Source organism: Carassius gibelio, chromosome B7 (genome assembly GCF_023724105.1).
Source record: "Carassius gibelio isolate Cgi1373 ecotype wild population from Czech Republic chromosome B7, carGib1.2-hapl.c, whole genome shotgun sequence".
NCBI classification, from domain to species: domain Eukaryota; kingdom Metazoa; phylum Chordata; class Actinopteri; order Cypriniformes; family Cyprinidae; genus Carassius; species Carassius gibelio.
Window position 1 is genome coordinate 25,658,582 of NC_068402.1, and position 16,910 is coordinate 25,675,491.

Consider the following 16,910-nt stretch of genomic DNA (forward strand, 5'->3'; position numbering starts at 1 on the left):
ATGCTCTAATGAAACGTATTGGCAATAACATGCACACAAGACTTTCTACGCACCAGCGCCTACTTCCCTACAACCAAGACTCATGTGTTAACTGCAGAGTGTTAGTAATGGAGACAGGAAGACGGAGAGTAACAGAGTAACAGAGACAGGAAGACTTCTCACCGGCCAGACTTTGCCCCTCGGCTGGGGGGCATTAGAAAATCTGGCATTCTGATGGGACCTAGGCCCGTGCTGCTTGTCCCACTGGAGCTGTGGTGTGATGGGGCCTTCGAGGAGAGTGAACTGACATCAGCCAGGTCTCCAGATGTCATGGAGCTTCCTGTACGGGACGGAGAGATGTCATTGTCTACGACACAGCGATCCACCATGGGTTCCTCTGACTCCTTGGAGAAAAGATACAGCAGAGGTTTGATTATCAGCTTAAACTGTCCTTAAAACCATTGAAGGTGCCCCTTCATATTTTCCACATTAAAAACCATTTACACCTAAGGAAATAAATGGCACATCTAAAATACTTTTAAAGTCATTTCCCCTCACAGAAAAACTAAGATTCCAGCCATATCAATAGCTTACTAAAGTGGAGTATTCAAGAGAAATGAGAATTCCTGAAAAGAACAAATTCTTAAAAAGCACTGTAAATGACCTATAAAATTAAGGATAACCTCCAACTTGTCTTAAATCCCCAAAAGTTTAATGAAATCATTGGGATGTTGTACCAAACCCTGACATTTTCTTCACGGGGATTTATTTTTTTTTTTTTTACATTTAAAAGAAATATTTGAGAATATTTCAAGAATTGGACTTAAAAACATCCTTACTAACTTCTTACAATTTAAATTTCTTGAATCTGGTCAATTTATGTGAATCCGGCACCTGGTCACCTTATGGGGCCACCAAAATAATATCTAGCAGTGTTGGGGAAAGTTGAATTTAAAAGAAATACATTACAATATTTTGTTACTCTCTGAAAAAGTAATTATGTTAGTTCATGTTACTTTGGCTTTACTATGTTAATATCTTGGCTGGGTTTGCTGGTTTTTAATATAAGGGTGCTTTCACACCTGCCTCATTTAGTTAGTTTGAATCGTACCAGAGTTCATTTCCCCGTTTGGTGCGGTTCATTTGGGCAGGTGAGAAAGCAGCAATTGCACCAAAAGTGGACCAAACAAGCGTACCGAGACCTGCTTGAAGAGGTGGTCTCGGTACGCTATCAAACGAACTCTGGAGAGGTTCGTTTGTGGTGAGAATGAACCTCGAACAGACCAAACTACAAAAAGTACTGATCATTTTTGGACTAAACCAGCTGCCGTAGTCAGCTGCGTTGTGCATTATGGGATGAGGAAGTGTTTGTTGACAGTTTTCACTTTAGCATGGCAGCTCGTGGACAAACTTGGAGTAGTGAGGAGGTGCAGAGCCTCATAGAAATTTGATCAGATGACCATGGAGCATGTCAGAGTTAAGAATTAATGCACGCCTCTGCTTGCAGTTACGAGCGATTCCCGTTCGCCGTTTGCAGTTCATTAGAACGTTGTTTTCAAGCCGCATCCGCGCTTCATTATAGAAATTAATTTTTTGCATATTGTGGTGTATACAAACAATGTAATAGATTATGGCCAGGGACAAAACCAGCCCACGGAGTCGTCTCTCCATAGTTGTGTTGTATCCGTGTTGTTTGCTGGCTTTTCCTCTTATGTTGGAATTTTCCCGCACGTAAATTCTGACCAATCGAAAAGCAGTTTAGGAAATACGTCATGGCCAATGAGTGATGTAGATGTTGTCATGTGACTGCATTTTGGTTCGTTTCAACCAAAGCAATCAGTGTGGTGTGAAAAGGAACCAAAAAAGCTGAAGAATGCTACAATGTATAATTGTTTGACCTTGGTTCGGACCAAATGAATCGAACTAGAGATGTGAAAGCACCCTAAGAAACTTCTGTTTTTGGCAAATGTAAAAAGCCCTTTCACAACCAAAATGTAATGAATAAGCCTCATGCAGAGATGACTAATGAACAAGCCTGAGCATTTACTCTAGAACAGTAACCATCATGTTTACACAATACACACATCTGCACTTTCTCCTGATTTCTCTTAACACGGGCACAGGAGAGCTGTCAGTCAATAAATGGGAAAACAAAAGTAACTGGTGTTCCATTTTTGAAAAATATTATATTTTCTTGTAAATGAAAAGTAATCTGTTATTTTACTAATTACTTCAAAAAGTAATCTGATTATGTAACTTTTGTTACTTGTGATGCATTATCCAACACTGCTACCTAGTAATGTCCCAGTTATCAGACACTTTTGGTCAAAGGATTAAAATATTCATGCCTGAATCAAAGCTATTAATTGTCACAAGATGTCATTATAAATAGAGCAACATGAACAAAAATCATGGCGTTTAAGCCAAGGCAACACTTCTTACATGGGTAACCTTGCGGTCAACCTCTCTGCCATCTTCATAGTAGACATCTGTAATGATCCGAGTGACCGTTGTTCGGACTTCCTGGATGGTGCGAACATGTCTGCGCAATGATGGGGCAGGATGGGTTCTGGTTGGTGTGCTTGGTTCTCCCTTTAAGAGTAAGACAAAACTTGAAGATACATCTAAAAGGTTACAGCCCTTTATATTTAATCATAAATAACTTCTTGCAATCTGTCATGGTGCAGGATTTTTCCTCATTCTTTGTGCTTGCTAACATATTTACAAAAAAGTCATTATGAACACTTAATGAAATTGTTTACCCTTCCAGACAGGTTATGCGGTCCAGACAGATCAAAACTAGTCTGCTGAGATACAGCTCTCTGACAAACCGAAAGAGACAAAAAGAAAAAATATAACACATGGCACCGGTTAAAACACTTTATCATTAAATGTATCCTAAATAACCAACACTTTCTTACTTTGCTGTGTGGGCTGGTGGTCGAGCTAATATCCACACTAGTCTGCTGTGACACGGCTCTCTGTCGGACAGGTGTCCGTGGTTTGTCAGAAGTGCTGGGAACCTCTTGTTCTTTGGCAGGAGAGAACAGACTACTGACCAGAGGTTCAGAGTTTGCTCCCGCACCAGCAGGATGCAGAGGTACAGCTTCAGTGATTCGGCCTGAGGCTCTGCTGTCCACGGTTTCTTTTGGGCAGTTGGGAGACAGCCCTGAGTCATTCGTGTTGGGGGGCCTGAACAGCTGGCTTTCTTGCCTGTTGGAGAAGTGGAGAGACAAACACATACAGGCAGGATTTTAGAAAGACTAATGAGTACATGTTTAGTACAGTGCACATGACCATGCTTAATAACTTTGTTAACTTATTTTTGACTTGTGAAGCCACTTGCACACAAAATAGGGTTGCAGGATTTAAAGACAAAAATCTAAATGGCGGTTTTTCTGATAAAATGTTACTTAAAGTGGTGGTTTGTTTTGGAGGGATTGCACAAATTGTCCCAAATATTTGTGATTTATGGCTGTTTTAATTTCTTCATTTTTAAACATTAAACATCATCGATAGCCTCATGGGCAGTGTGCTGACATATAGCACCATTGTACTTCGGCTGTCATGAGATCAAGTCCTGGCTCATGGACCTTTTCCAATGACATCCCCTTCTCTCTCTTCCACTACGCTGTCAAAAACTTTCTGTCCTATCAAAATAAACACAACAATGCAAAAAAAAGAAAGTTTGGGAAGATTCATTTTTATGCTATAAGCAACCCAAACTCAGAAATTAGTCTGTGAGGGGCAGCATTTACTGTGAACCAATCCGCTCTGACACACTTAAGGCACAAGATCAAGAGTCACTTATGCATGAAAAAAAAGAGTGCCACGCCTTCTTCTGAAAGACACAGTATATATATTTATTTAATTAAATCACAGTCTTTACATTTGAAGGCTCTATTGGGATTTTGGTTTATTTCAGCCCTACCAGGATCACCAGAAGAACACCTTGAGGAACCCACGACAAAGAGAAGACCAACACAAAACCAAAAACATCCCAACCTTGAGCTGTGGAAATGGGTCATGCTCCACTGTATGGCTCTTTACAAACCTGACCAAGCAGGAGTGGCACTATCAAACCTACTTTAGGTTTCTAAAGATATCCAACACAGAGGGAACTCTATTTATAACCTCAAAAAAAAAAAAAAATAAATAAAAAAAATAATGAATTGAAGGTCAGTGGTGCCCAGGACTATTCTTATGCAGTCTAGTTACTCACGACGGGGCTTCACGCTTGTTGTTTAGAAGCACTCATGCCCCTCCAAAAGCAGCACTGATCACCTTATGACTACATTCACTAACAATAGCAAATTGAAATAGGGCTGGGCGATATGGAGCAAAAAATATATGATATATATATGATATATGATATACAGGAAATATATTTTACAGGAAAAATAACCCCCCAAAAACTATGAATTTGTTAACAAAAAAAAAATCTTAAAATAACATTATGTGAAATTTTTTCCCCCTCTGAGATTCTGTGTATTCACATTTTTCTGGTTATCAAATTGAGGCATAAAACATTCATTTAACTTATCTTTTAATTATTGAAAATTAAGCAAACTTTATTTTTTGGTAAACAAAGGAGATTTACTACTAAATATAAAACATGGAAGAAATGTTGTGTGATTTTTCCTTAAATTATGTTCGTTTCATTTGAATAGTAGTAGTAAGCTATGTACAATCTGATGAACAATAGTAATAGATTGTCTTTAAACTAAACCAGACTTTTATTTTGACGGGGTTCCCGCTAGTTATGGGTTTACCGTTGCTGTGTATGTGATACTACTGTCTAAGATGTGATATGATGCTAGTTTTACTTGAATCAAACGTGAAGTGACTCTCAGTGCAGTTCCTCATGTGTTCACATCCTCATTTAGTGAGAAGACAGACGCAGAAATCACTGGAGCATCACGCACACTTGCGTGTGACGAAGACGCGCTTCTGCGCCATTTATTAACACAGACAGACAGAACATGCAGGATTCATATTTAAATAGACTTTTCTGGCTTAATATTTACAGATATTAGTCCATATCGCAGTTTGATGTGAGTGCAATGACCTACTTTTGATTAATTAATAAAAAATGTGACAAATTCTGTGATATTCCATGTTAAACTGTAAATTCTGTGTTATTGACTGGATTCCGCGATTCCCTCCGCAATTTTTGCATCGTGGCAATCATAGGGCCCTACAGTAGACATCTGCCAAAACCAAGGCATCTCCATATAATGGAGCCAGTTGTCTTTTTTTTAGACTAGTTCTGCAGCCTCCGGTCTGGTTGCGGACGACACCATGTTCAACGTGAGGGGAGGGGGAACAAAATCAAGGAGGCGGGGGTGAGCACAAGCACAGAGAAGACAAACAAGCAAAGTGGTGGAATCAGAATTAAATATAAACAATATATCGATATATACGATATGTCAAAATCCATATCGTGTTTAAAAAATATCGCCCAACCCTAAACTGAGTTTCTTAGTTTCTTTCATTTTTAAACATTAAACAATAGAGCTCAAACACGCTGTGCTAAAACGGCTCGTTCTAACGCCCCCACATGTCTACGTCGCTATGTGGGAAGATTAACTAAGAAAGGAGTCGTAACTTTGTATTGTTGCTGCCGCCGCCGCTGTGGAGATGCTGTGTTTTGTTTTGAAAGTGAAACTACTTCGTTTGGACACAACTAAAAATCAGTGGTTAAAGTTGTATTTACAACATTGTTCCAGAACAGTTCAACCAAAATATTCAGATGTGTGCAGCACATTTTACGGAGTATGAGGACTGTTTCCTGAACCAGTAGCTATGATGCGTCTGTGGTACAAAGGCTTTTTCTATAAAGTGGGGCAGTTCCAACTTTGCAAGGACATTCAGTTGTTAGTGCATGCTATATATATATTTAAAAGATTTGCCACAGATTTTTGAGAAGTGTAGAGTAGCGCTTGTTGTTTATCGTTTCTCCGATCACAAATGCAGACATGGTTTTATGTTTACGCAGTAACATTTCTGTCACACGCTTGAGGTATTCAGCCAATCACAATGCACTGGATCGCTGGCCAATCAGCATATACCTTGATTTTTCAGAACGATGAGCTTCGTACATATTGATGAGTTTCAAAAAAGGTGGGGAATAGAAGAGCAACAATAATATGTTATTACAGGAACAAAGGTCTTACGGGTTTGAAACGGCATGATGGTGAGTAATTAATGACCATTTTAATTGCATAACCATCGCTTTAATTGCAAACAGAGCAGCACTGAAAACATAGGATCATTAACTGCTTGCGCATAAAAGAACAGCATTTTTTTTTATTTGACAGCACAAAATGCTGAGAGACCCCCTCCCCCTACTCCCAATTTCAAAATATGTATTTTACAATACGCATTGACGCACTATGCCTTAAATTCAGCACAACATTATTATCAACAGGGCTTTCTACACTGCACACAACACGCATTAGGGATTAATAACAACAACAAGATTTTGATCCTGATGTAATGATGTTTTGACCAGGTGCATACAAATAATTTTGCACATAGTAATTTTCAGTACCAAATGCTCATTGTAAAGCCCCGTGAGAACATATAATTCAAGATACCTAGCAAACAAGCATGATACTATTTTTAAATAGATTTGCACAAACATATACTTTTATCTCTAATGAACAGCTAGTGGTGTGACATGTTTCTTATTTCACAGGAGTGTGATACCTGAGCGGAGGATCACTGGACTCTTCATCATCCTCCACCTGGACCTGCCTGTGGGCCTCCCGAACACGACTGAACACAGAAGGACTAAGAAACAGACAGTAAAAGAGAAATAATATACCACATGATTTCCCAACAATGAAAACTAAAATCTGCAGTTCTGTCCAGTATAAAATAAAATAAAAAGATCCTTATTAAGGATCTGTATTACAAATGCAGGTCTGAGTGACAGCTGAAAAATTCATCCATCCCCCAGATAAGCTTTTGCATAGCAACCACTGCAGGTTACCTGGTTACATCCATGGTAACAGTGGTAGCCTTGGAGACAGATCTTTCCTCCTCTGTTAATGGTGGTTCTGGGGAAGCATTAAAATCAAGCTTAATGGGTTAAACATTAGACCACTTAAAAAGAGTACTAATATTTACTAACTTACTAAATACTCATTTACTCACTTCTTTTAATTAATTACTTCTCACAGTATATAACCATGTTTGAAGTAATAATAATAGAAGTATAAATAATTAAATAGTATAGTATTGTAATTATACATTTTCAGTTATACATGAAAATGTGGTGCAATGTGTCAAAATCAAGAACAACAAAAACGGCTTTTACTCTGCAGGCTGAAGTGCTCTGATCCCGAGCTGCCCTCCTCCACTGGTGTCACCAGCTTCATCCTGAGACTCAGTTTCCCATCTTGCTCCACCGCGGCTGGCTCGTCACCCTCTCTGCTCTCCTCTACTGAAATCTCACTGGCCGCCATTGTCGTCTCCCTGGTAACGCTGGCCTCTGACGGCTCTGAGAACGAGGTCATCTCTGCAAAACATAAAAAATGCACGAAGAAAAAGAAAAGTGGTTCACCACAACAAGGACAGGAAGGTTAAGAGGGAGGGTCACTGTGCAGTTTCATCTCAGCATACTGATATTTGAAAACAAATATGTTATGCAACGAAAGGAAAGGGACACCCACCAATAGGAGTGCTGTGTCTCGGTGTCTTTTTCAGCTGACTAATCTGTGGAGGAGTTGCACTAACTTCTGGGCGGATCAGCTCGCCCTGTTTGGGCAATGTGAAGTGAAACGGAAGCTCTGAACAGGAAAGAAAGAAACAGAAAACGGCTAGTTGGATTTACTGCAAACCGGTTACATAATCAGCAGGGATAAAAGATCACTTGTTTGAGGCTTAATCCCACCTCCAGAGCTGTCGCTCAGACTTTTGTTGGCAGCACTGTCCGAGGTTTTTTTGTGCTGTCCTGCATCACTGGGCTGTGTGCTCTGGGACTTAGCTCTCTCAAGCTGTACAGGCGAAACCTCAGTTGATCTCACTGGCTGAGACCCTGAGATCTTGGCCGTGGCCTCACGTTTGCCCTGCACAGAGCCCCTCACAGGTTGCGAGGAGCTTATAAATGGCTGTGACGTTCCATCCTTCATTTTGTCTTGAGAGACCCTCTGGCTCTCTTCAAGCACCATGACACTGAAGCTGTCCTCTTTGCTGGAGGAGTGGTCGTCTCTGCTGGGTTCACGCTGGGATGTCTCCTTCTCCTCCTCTCCATTCTCCTCCTCCATGGGTTCTGGAGAAAGCACCTGGCTCTGAGACAAGCCCAGCTTGATCCCAGTGTCATCACCTGTCATCTCTCTCTGAATCTCACCTTCATCCATCAGCTCCTCCTCTTCAGTGTTTCTAACACTGTCTGTAACAACACTGTGGCTGTGTGCCATGGGCTGACTGAGTCTCTGGCTTTGACTAACACTTTCTTTTTGCTTCTCGGTGTTCTTTTGGGATGAAACGGGTAAGACTGACTGAGACAGAGACTGTTGGGGGACGGGAACAGGACTTGTGAGCGAGGCTTGTGAACAGTCAGTGACTGTGGTTTTACTTGTTTGTGGTGCAATAGGGGTGTCTGAAACACAATCTGCACCAACCAGCTGGGATGGAGTCGCACCTGGAGAAGCGCTTATGTTCTGGTTCCCTACATTAACACCCTGTGAGATCTTTTGAGAGGGGTTACGGTCTTCTGCTTTTTCGGTACTTTCTGAGTCAGGCACCCTGGAAAGGCTTTGTGAATTTGATGTTGTAACAGGCTCAGGGTCCGTAACATCAGGTTTTTTAGGGTTTGAGTTGCTCTTGTCTGCACCAACAGTTCCTTCCTCTTCCACAATCTGTGTGGCTTGGCTATCCTCTTCCACAATGAACAACTGTGTCTTCTGAACAAAACTGCTGTCAGCCACCTCAGAGGGCTGTGAACCGCTGCTTGAAGACTTTTTTAGCTGCTCCGTTGGGCCGGTCCGCTCGGGCGATCCTGACTCGGTTGCTGATGGGTTGTTTTGAGGAGGCAGCTTCTTTGAGCTCTCAGTCCCTTGACTATTGTTCACAGGTTCAAGACTTGGAGTGGAAATAAACACGTCCTACATTGAGAAAACATGGAAAATACATGGTCAACGAAAGGATGTTTCAGATATGTTTAAGTGGAATGCTATGAACGGTTTCTGCAAGAATTCTGCAATTCTATTGTCAGTGGTGTAGTAATATATAAAGCACAGCTCACACAGAAGTCACTTTCAAACGGAAAGGCTTTCTATTGGTTAACATTTGCCCAAAATCTGCATGGTAAAATCTTGCACTCTCAATAATTGATGCCTACATGTGAGAATTCAGGCTGGCTGGGGACCGAGAGGCTCTTCTCTAGAACAAATCCAGGGAAATTCTGAGACACTGGAGTGGAGGCTGTGGGTTGTGGTTTGGGGCAGGGGTCCATGTCCATTGGCTCCTCTTCTCTCCCTGGTGGCTGGTCCTCAGGGGGCACTGATGTGTCCATTGGGGATGCAGCAGCTTCATTATCATCTAAATTCAATAATTTAAGAATGCATCTGAAAAACATTGTTTTACATCACATAAGCCTAATCTGTAAGTGAAACACACTTACTCTGCTCTTTTTCTGTGGGTGAATTTGGGACAATGTAAGGTGTTTGGCTTAAATTGTCCTGAGTGGCAGCCACAAAATCAACAGATTGCCTAAAGAAGTGAAAGAAAAAATAGGCAGTTATCCAATGCCACAGTTAAAGGGTTAGTTTACCCTAGTGTTGTTCCAATCCCGTAAGACCTTCATTCATCTTCGGAAAACAAATTCTGATATATTTTTTTATTAAATCCGAGAGCTTTCCGTCCCTGTATAAACAGCAATGCAACTGACACATTCAGGGCTCAGAAAGATAGTAAGGACATCGCTAAAATAGTCCATGTGACATCAGTAGTTCAGCCTTAATTTTATGAAGCTACAAGAATACTTTTTGTGCATCAAGGAAACAGATATTTAGACTTGGTTCAACTAAATTTTTGAACCAACATTTTCCACTAGGGCTGCACGATGTGTCATTTAAGCATTGATATCGCGATGTACTAATCCACGATAGTCACATCGCAGGATGTGCGATGTAGGCTGTCGTAGTTGATCCGTTATTCATTAACTGTAAGGGCCAGCTGCTCCCCGGCCCTTGACGAATGTGATTCGCGGAATAATTGCACAGCTTAACCATCATAGAGTGAAAGTTTTAACAGGGCAGAGAGCGCGCACGCAAGAGAGAGAGAGAGACAGCGCGAGCCCCAGCCGCACGCTCCCATCTCCAAACAACACGAGCGTTGTTTTGCTCTCTCTCCCTCGCACATATTAATCAATTGACACGATGGTGTCGATGTTTAAATCATTTAAAATGAGAATGGAAGTGTGCACACCCCATTTTTGTTTGTAAGAATTTTTTTTATTAGATTTCATATTGCAATATATATCGCAGAAAAAAAAATATCGCAATGTCATTTTTTCCCAATATCGTGCAGCCCTATTTCCCACAAACCATAAAACAACAGTTTAAAATTTTACCTTCCAAAATGATCAATAAATCATGCTGAGAATAACCACTTACTGTGAAAGACTCTCCTGTACAAGTGTGCCCTGTCCAGACAGATGAAGCAAGCGCAGACTATGTGCAGGTGTGGATGTCAGCAGCTGTTCTCGGTCAAGCTCTGTAACACTGCTGTCTGCCTTGGTGCCTGTCACAGTGAACATGATTCTATAACAACAATAAACTGAACTAAAAACACATTTATACAATAACAGATAATAAGTGGACTAATATGGGTCTACACACCGTTTCTCTCCTTTCCAAACATGTCATCCTGAGAGGAAACAAGCACATCTTCTTCATCTTCTTGACTGTCTGTTAACTGAGAGTGCAGTAGGGCCTGAATACTGAGCTTCCTGCTTTCCCCATCCTGAGGCTTCGAACTGACCTCTGACCTACAATATCACCAGGAAAATTAGAAGTCAAACTAAACGATGGACAAACTATTATTACTTAGAACTGTACAATAGCATCAAAAAATATTGTTGAAATGACTGAAAACTGATTTAAAGCCTCTGATTCAGTACTGGACGTGTTGATATTTTCACACAATGTTTAATGCTTTTGAAAAAGGTTCTTGCCCTGTAGAAGTTCCATCTTGATTGGATGATGTTCTTTCTGAACTCTTCAATCCACCTGACAGAAAAAATGATCAGAAACCAATTTAAAAAAACTTGATGAAAACTAAAAGGCAGCAGATCAACAGTTTGCAGTAAAATGTAAACTTACATTGGCTGGCTGGTTTCTGACTGTTTGTTTTATTTGCATGAGCTCCATCCTGCTCATCTTCCTCAAAGACTCCCTGGCTCTCCGACAGCTCCAAGAGACCGAACTGAGACATCTCATCTGTGGTCAGATTAACACAAAACATTCATTCATTCATTCTATTCATAAAGTATTTTATAATAAAAAACACTTCTGGGAGGCAGCACCATATGAAATGAATGGCCATAGTACTTTAGTGTTGTTACGGTTAACTAATTTAAATTAAGCAAAAAAAAATAAAAAAATAAAAAATAAATAATATATATATATATATATATATATATATATATATATATATATATATATTTTAAAAAATAATAAGTTTAAAGTAATAAAATTACTAAAACTGAAATAGACACGTTAATTAAATAATTAAATGAACAGTTGTTCAATAATTATATTAATAATAAATCCAATAATTTAAAAAAATGAATGCCGAAAAAAATATACAAAACTAATTAATACAACAAAAGCACAAATTAAATTATTGAAACAAACTAAAATTAAAGTGAAAAATTGAAAATATCAAATAAATGCTAATTTAAAATATGAATGAATATCACAGTAGGGTAGCCGTGATTTTGCCAAGTAAGACATGTTCCTGGATCAACATTATTATCCAAAATTATAAACTCAACCCTACCCATAATTTATTCCTAAAATCAGTGGGAAATGATATCTGATTAACAAGAGTTAGAAGCACCTAACCCTGGTTTTAAGCCTAAAACAGATATTTCTTGAAAGTTATCTCTTAATTCTGATTGGTTGATTGGGATGTTGATCCAGGAACATGTTGTACTTGGTGAAATCATGCTCAGCATTACAGTAGTACACTAACAATTCTAATAAAACGCTATTGTTTCAAAATCTTACCATGTGTTTCTGTACAGTGTGTGGTGGAGTTGGCCTCAGACTCCATGTGCTCTGTAACACTTCTGCACAAACACAATTACAAACAAAGACAGCAGATAAAAACCTCAATTAAAGATTTTTCGTAAAATTAAATATTGCATGGAAATTATAGAAGGTGTCAAGGCAGCTCAATATTTTTAGTACCTTTTTGAGATGGGGTAAGAGTGAACTTCAAAAACTTGACTATGCTCTGTAGCTGCTGAACACAGGTTGGACTGCAAATTGTCTGAGACAAATCAAAAACCCTTTTTCAATAAACAAATAATAAGTGAAATCTCATAAGTTCACAAGTGAATGTGCTCACCTGAGTGGGCTGTAGTTTCACGCTTCTCAGTCTGACTGTCACTTTGTAAACAACCACTTTTAGCAGGAGAAGAAATTAGCTCCTGCAAAGGCATGATGACTCAATATACATTTTTTCTTTATAGAAAACACACACAAACACTGCTATGGCTTGTGATGGCTCACCAGCACAGGGCTTTGTGATGTGGGCTGCAGGTTAGAGAGGCGGCGGGCGAGAAGGGCACGGTAGCTGGTGTCAGGATCGTCCTCCAGGGCCACGCTGTCAGGCTGCGAGTCCTCTACTATGAGGCAGGGGTTTTCTGTCTGAGGAAAACTTGAATCAAGATCACTCTCACCAGGATCCATAAGGATGGGACAGGGTTAGCAGATGTCTACATGCACAGAGATCAAACAGGAGGGTTAGAGCACAGATGAAACCAACTAATGTATCCAAGTACATGATTTCATAATGTGAACTAAATAAGGTTATGTGTTAATTTGTTTGGCAGGGGTTTTGTTTAGATGTTAGTGTTTTTGTGTTTATGCATTATAAATCACCTTGTGTACAAGCTGAAATCTATGTATAAACTTAACATATAATTTGTACTTTTATTATTATTAGTAATTCTGTCAAAGTCAAGAGAAATGTTGGTCATGTGTTTATTGATTTTCTGCAAGTATTTCGAAGTTTCAACTTTAGTTTGTACTTTAGTGAAGCCAGTGTTTTTAGACAATACAGCTTGTTTCAAAGCATCTTTACACTGATTAACAAGAATATAATAATGAATGGATGCAAAAAGTATTAAATTCTGCTATCTCATGTCAGTCAACAGCATTTTGGATATTAAAGCAAAAACCTGTGCATCTTGGACAGAACATGTTTACCAAAAAGTTGTACATAAAAAAGATGAGTTTCATTTATACAAATGGCGATCTTTAATCGCGAGATTTCCTGCTGCTTGGCTGCACGAGACGAGACTAACGTTACAAGGAAACGCAATGCAAATAATCACACAAGTAAAATCTATACAACTAAACAAAAACAAGAAATGCACGAACGATTTGCTAAAACTAAAATAGCCAAACACGTGGATTAATTACACAGCGCATTTTCCCACGAAAAGCATTAGCTTTGTCACGAAGAGACTGCGCATACCATGATGCAAACACTCCAGCTATAACCTTAAAAGAAAGCTGCCCTTCCTGTAAAACACAGCGGAGGAAAAAGTAGCGATCTTACTTGCTGGATCCCTGGTAGGCGTTAATCCATCTCAGTGAACATGTGTTGTGTTTTACAGTGCAGTGACTGCACGTACAGAACTTCTGCACACTTTCACAGCCTAACCTTAGCGAAAGATTTTACTTCGCGGCAAAACCCCTGCTGGAATACTCGCCGTTGATTGGTCGCCAGCGTCCCTGGCTCAACCGAACGAAGAGAAAACGTGTTTTGATTGGCCGAGAGAGAAGGCGGGGTTATGTACTCGAGACTTGGCGCAGATGTGTAAAGGCCGCGATAGATCTTTTGGTGTTTTATTTACCATTTCCCATATGCAAAAACCATTAAATTAAGAAAAAAACGTAATTATAACTGTAAGAGTATTATTAGTAATGGGTTTCTTGACTTGAGGAGTCAACTTGTTTCAGCCATTTCTCTAGCCGACACTGATGCATCACAAAGTCAGATCCTGTATCAAAACACGCCCACTAAGACTAAAACAGAGCCCCAGCTGAGATGAAGCAGTGGCTAGGTTTGATTGCAAGTTAGCTCAGTGGTTAGCTAAGTCATGTATATAGATAATCTTTTTTGTTGTGTTGCATCTATTTAATATTGTTAGATCTGGAAGATCCACATATTTAAGCTGATATGATCATTATTAGTATTATCATTAATAACAATTACAACAAACTTAGGGTAAAATGATATGGGAGCTGGTTCTTTAGTCATCTGTAGTTAGTTTTTTTTTTATTATTAATAAAAATACAAAAAAATCACTATACAACCAGGTGCCATTTGTGATATCATTATATATATATATATATATATATATATATATATATATATATATATATATATATATATATATATATATATATAATGTTCACAATGTTGATTTGCACTTTTACTATATTCCTAAAGGCTATATGTCTTTTAAAAATACATCCAATATAATGCGATCACTTTATTTATTTTTCCTTTTATTTCCATAATGAAAAGGCCTATTTTGGCCTAGGTTTTTTCTTTACTTTTCAGTTTCTCCTTGCTATGTTTTACATGCATATACACACATATATGTTACAACTCACTGAAAAGTTATCAGTAGAAATATAATTTATTTCAGAGACTAAGAAGCACGAGGCTTGTGTGCTAAGTTACCCATCATAATTACATCCCAGCACATCTTCAAATGTATTAATTTATGTTAAGGCATAATGCAGTTTAAAATGTGTTTGTCTGACAGAATTTTTGAAATCTTCCAGAAATGTCCTTATCAAACAGGAAAGGCATCAGTTTCATGGACTGACCCATAAACCTGCTTTAGTTCTGTGTTGATCATCCTCGTGTGTTGTGTTGCATCATGCTTTTCATTGGTTTAGCGGCTGCAAACATATGAGATGACACAATGTCGATAGCACCGATTGATGGGTGTTTACTACAGCCATTTTGGCATTTCCGAAATAATATTTTAACATATCCCTCATACGCCATGTTTCTTATCAAGCACATGACAGCTAACATTCCCTGGCGTCTCGGCATCGAGTGAATACAGCGACGCGTTATTATCCTCCCGACACTATGTGCTCACACGAGGAACCATTGTTTTCTACAGATTATTAAATCACTTCGTCCATCGGTCACAAAATATCGCGATGGAAGCACAAAATGCAAGTCACAGCGATGGCGACAGCTTACAAAAATGAGCCAATTACCTGAAAAACTGATCCTGTGCTAAACCGCAGGCTTGTCTGTTTCTGGAAGAAAGCAGGAAGAAAGGAAAAAGGAAAGGTTGTGCGAGGCGATTATCTCTGTGATGATGATGGGGTGTGTGTGGGATACATGGGTGTCACTTGACGGTGCCTTGACATCTTTTAATATGCGCGCGCATGGTAATTAATAGGAACATATTTCAAAACCCATAGGAATACTAAAGGGCCAAATTATCGTTTTTTTCTTCTTCATTGTTTTATGTTTATAAACGCGTCTGTTAGATTTCATTTGAAAGCTTCAGATTTACAAAAATGAAAAAGCCTGTACTAACAGTGCTATTACATTTAATGGATAAAGCTCTTTTTTCCCCATATGTAGATAAGTGAATGAAAGGATATGAATAATGACTCTTTGCCAAAAAAATTACAACACACAGATCACCTTACTGACAATTGTCAAGTAGATGAGAATACCCAAATTATGTTCAGATTAACCTGTAAGTAGTATGAAGTAAAAATAAATAAATGATTATTTAGAAATATGTCATTAAGGGTCATTACATTTTCAAAGTAAATATGGCTACAGGGTTTCCGTGCAGTAGAAGCATTAGGGCCTTTAATGAGGAGCAAAACACCTTGTCACTGCCTAATAAAGAAGTAGGAGGGGGATCAGAAGTGGCCATGCTGGGTGGCAGCTGACATTATAACTGCATAGCAGTCAACCAAAATAAATAAATATAATATAATGTGACACAACTAAACAAGTGAGACCAGAAATGTACTAAATGTACATAATATCAAGCAAATTCTAAGTACTCTAGCAGCCAGCTGAGAAGATTTTCCAGAACAGACAGTCATTCAGCTTTTAGAAATAATGGCAATTAAACAACTAATGGTAAATAACAGAGACAAGATGTCACTTGTTACAGGAAAAGGTTAATGTTTATAATCCTAAGCGCAACACCAGTTTATATAACTATGATGTAATATATGTATTTTAAAATATGACTGGGTAAATTCGAATAGGACTGTTTTTATTTTTCTTATAAAATGTTTCCTTGCATAAAATCTGTGAAGACAATATAATGTAATATTGTTTGTGCTATGAAGTAAACAGCAGAGGGCAGTATATAATCCTTCTCTTCATGTTTGCTGCAATAAGGACTTTGCAGTAAACCTCTTAAAGGATGCTGACTCATGACACTGTGGAAATGTTATATATCAGATATCAGCCAGTAAAAGCCATACTAACCCAACCCATGTGCTTAAAGATCAGATTTCATCTGCAGTGCATAAGACATTGCACATATCAGTAAATCTCATATGTCGGTCTTTTAAAAAAAAAAAAAAATTTATAGAGAATAATCTTTGAACCACATGTCATATTTATGAGATTTACAAAACCCAAATCTTTAGCTTAATCTTCCCACACTGACATTAAGA

General features: G+C 38.8%; 1 protein-coding gene across 5 annotated transcripts in view; it reads right to left on the bottom strand.

Moving 5' to 3' along the window:
* LOC127961608 (TP53-binding protein 1-like) overlaps window positions 1-15,601 on the bottom strand; it is a 25,428-nt gene extending 9,827 nt beyond the window's left edge. For 2 of the 5 annotated variants that reach the window (XM_052560803.1, XM_052560800.1), the window contains exons 1-20: window positions 13,783-13,945; window positions 12,729-12,934; window positions 12,565-12,646; window positions 12,405-12,486; window positions 12,222-12,283; window positions 11,313-11,429; window positions 11,165-11,219; window positions 10,830-10,978; window positions 10,605-10,731; window positions 9,611-9,699; window positions 9,329-9,528; window positions 7,880-9,092; window positions 7,659-7,775; window positions 7,304-7,504; window positions 6,977-7,043; window positions 6,691-6,774; window positions 2,901-3,192; window positions 2,742-2,801; window positions 2,422-2,571; window positions 163-383 (exon numbers count right to left, since the gene is read on the bottom strand). In XM_052560803.1, the coding sequence (XP_052416763.1) occupies window positions 163-383; window positions 2,422-2,571; window positions 2,742-2,801; window positions 2,901-3,192; window positions 6,691-6,774; window positions 6,977-7,043; window positions 7,304-7,504; window positions 7,659-7,775; window positions 7,880-9,092; window positions 9,329-9,528; window positions 9,611-9,699; window positions 10,605-10,731; window positions 10,830-10,978; window positions 11,165-11,219; window positions 11,313-11,429; window positions 12,222-12,283; window positions 12,405-12,486; window positions 12,565-12,646; window positions 12,729-12,908 (3,548 nt within the window). In that variant the 5' untranslated portion in view covers window positions 12,909-12,934; window positions 13,783-13,945. Of the gene's footprint in view, window positions 1-162; window positions 384-2,421; window positions 2,572-2,741; window positions 2,802-2,900; window positions 3,193-6,690; window positions 6,775-6,976; window positions 7,044-7,303; window positions 7,505-7,658; window positions 7,776-7,879; window positions 9,093-9,328; window positions 9,529-9,610; window positions 9,700-10,604; window positions 10,732-10,829; window positions 10,979-11,164; window positions 11,220-11,312; window positions 11,430-12,221; window positions 12,284-12,404; window positions 12,487-12,564; window positions 12,647-12,728; window positions 12,935-13,698; window positions 13,718-13,782; window positions 13,946-15,470 lie in introns of those variants that run through there. The other 3 variants (XM_052560801.1, XM_052560804.1, XM_052560802.1) reach the window with 3 other exon arrangements.
* Between the last annotated feature and the right edge of the window lie 1,309 nt (window positions 15,602-16,910).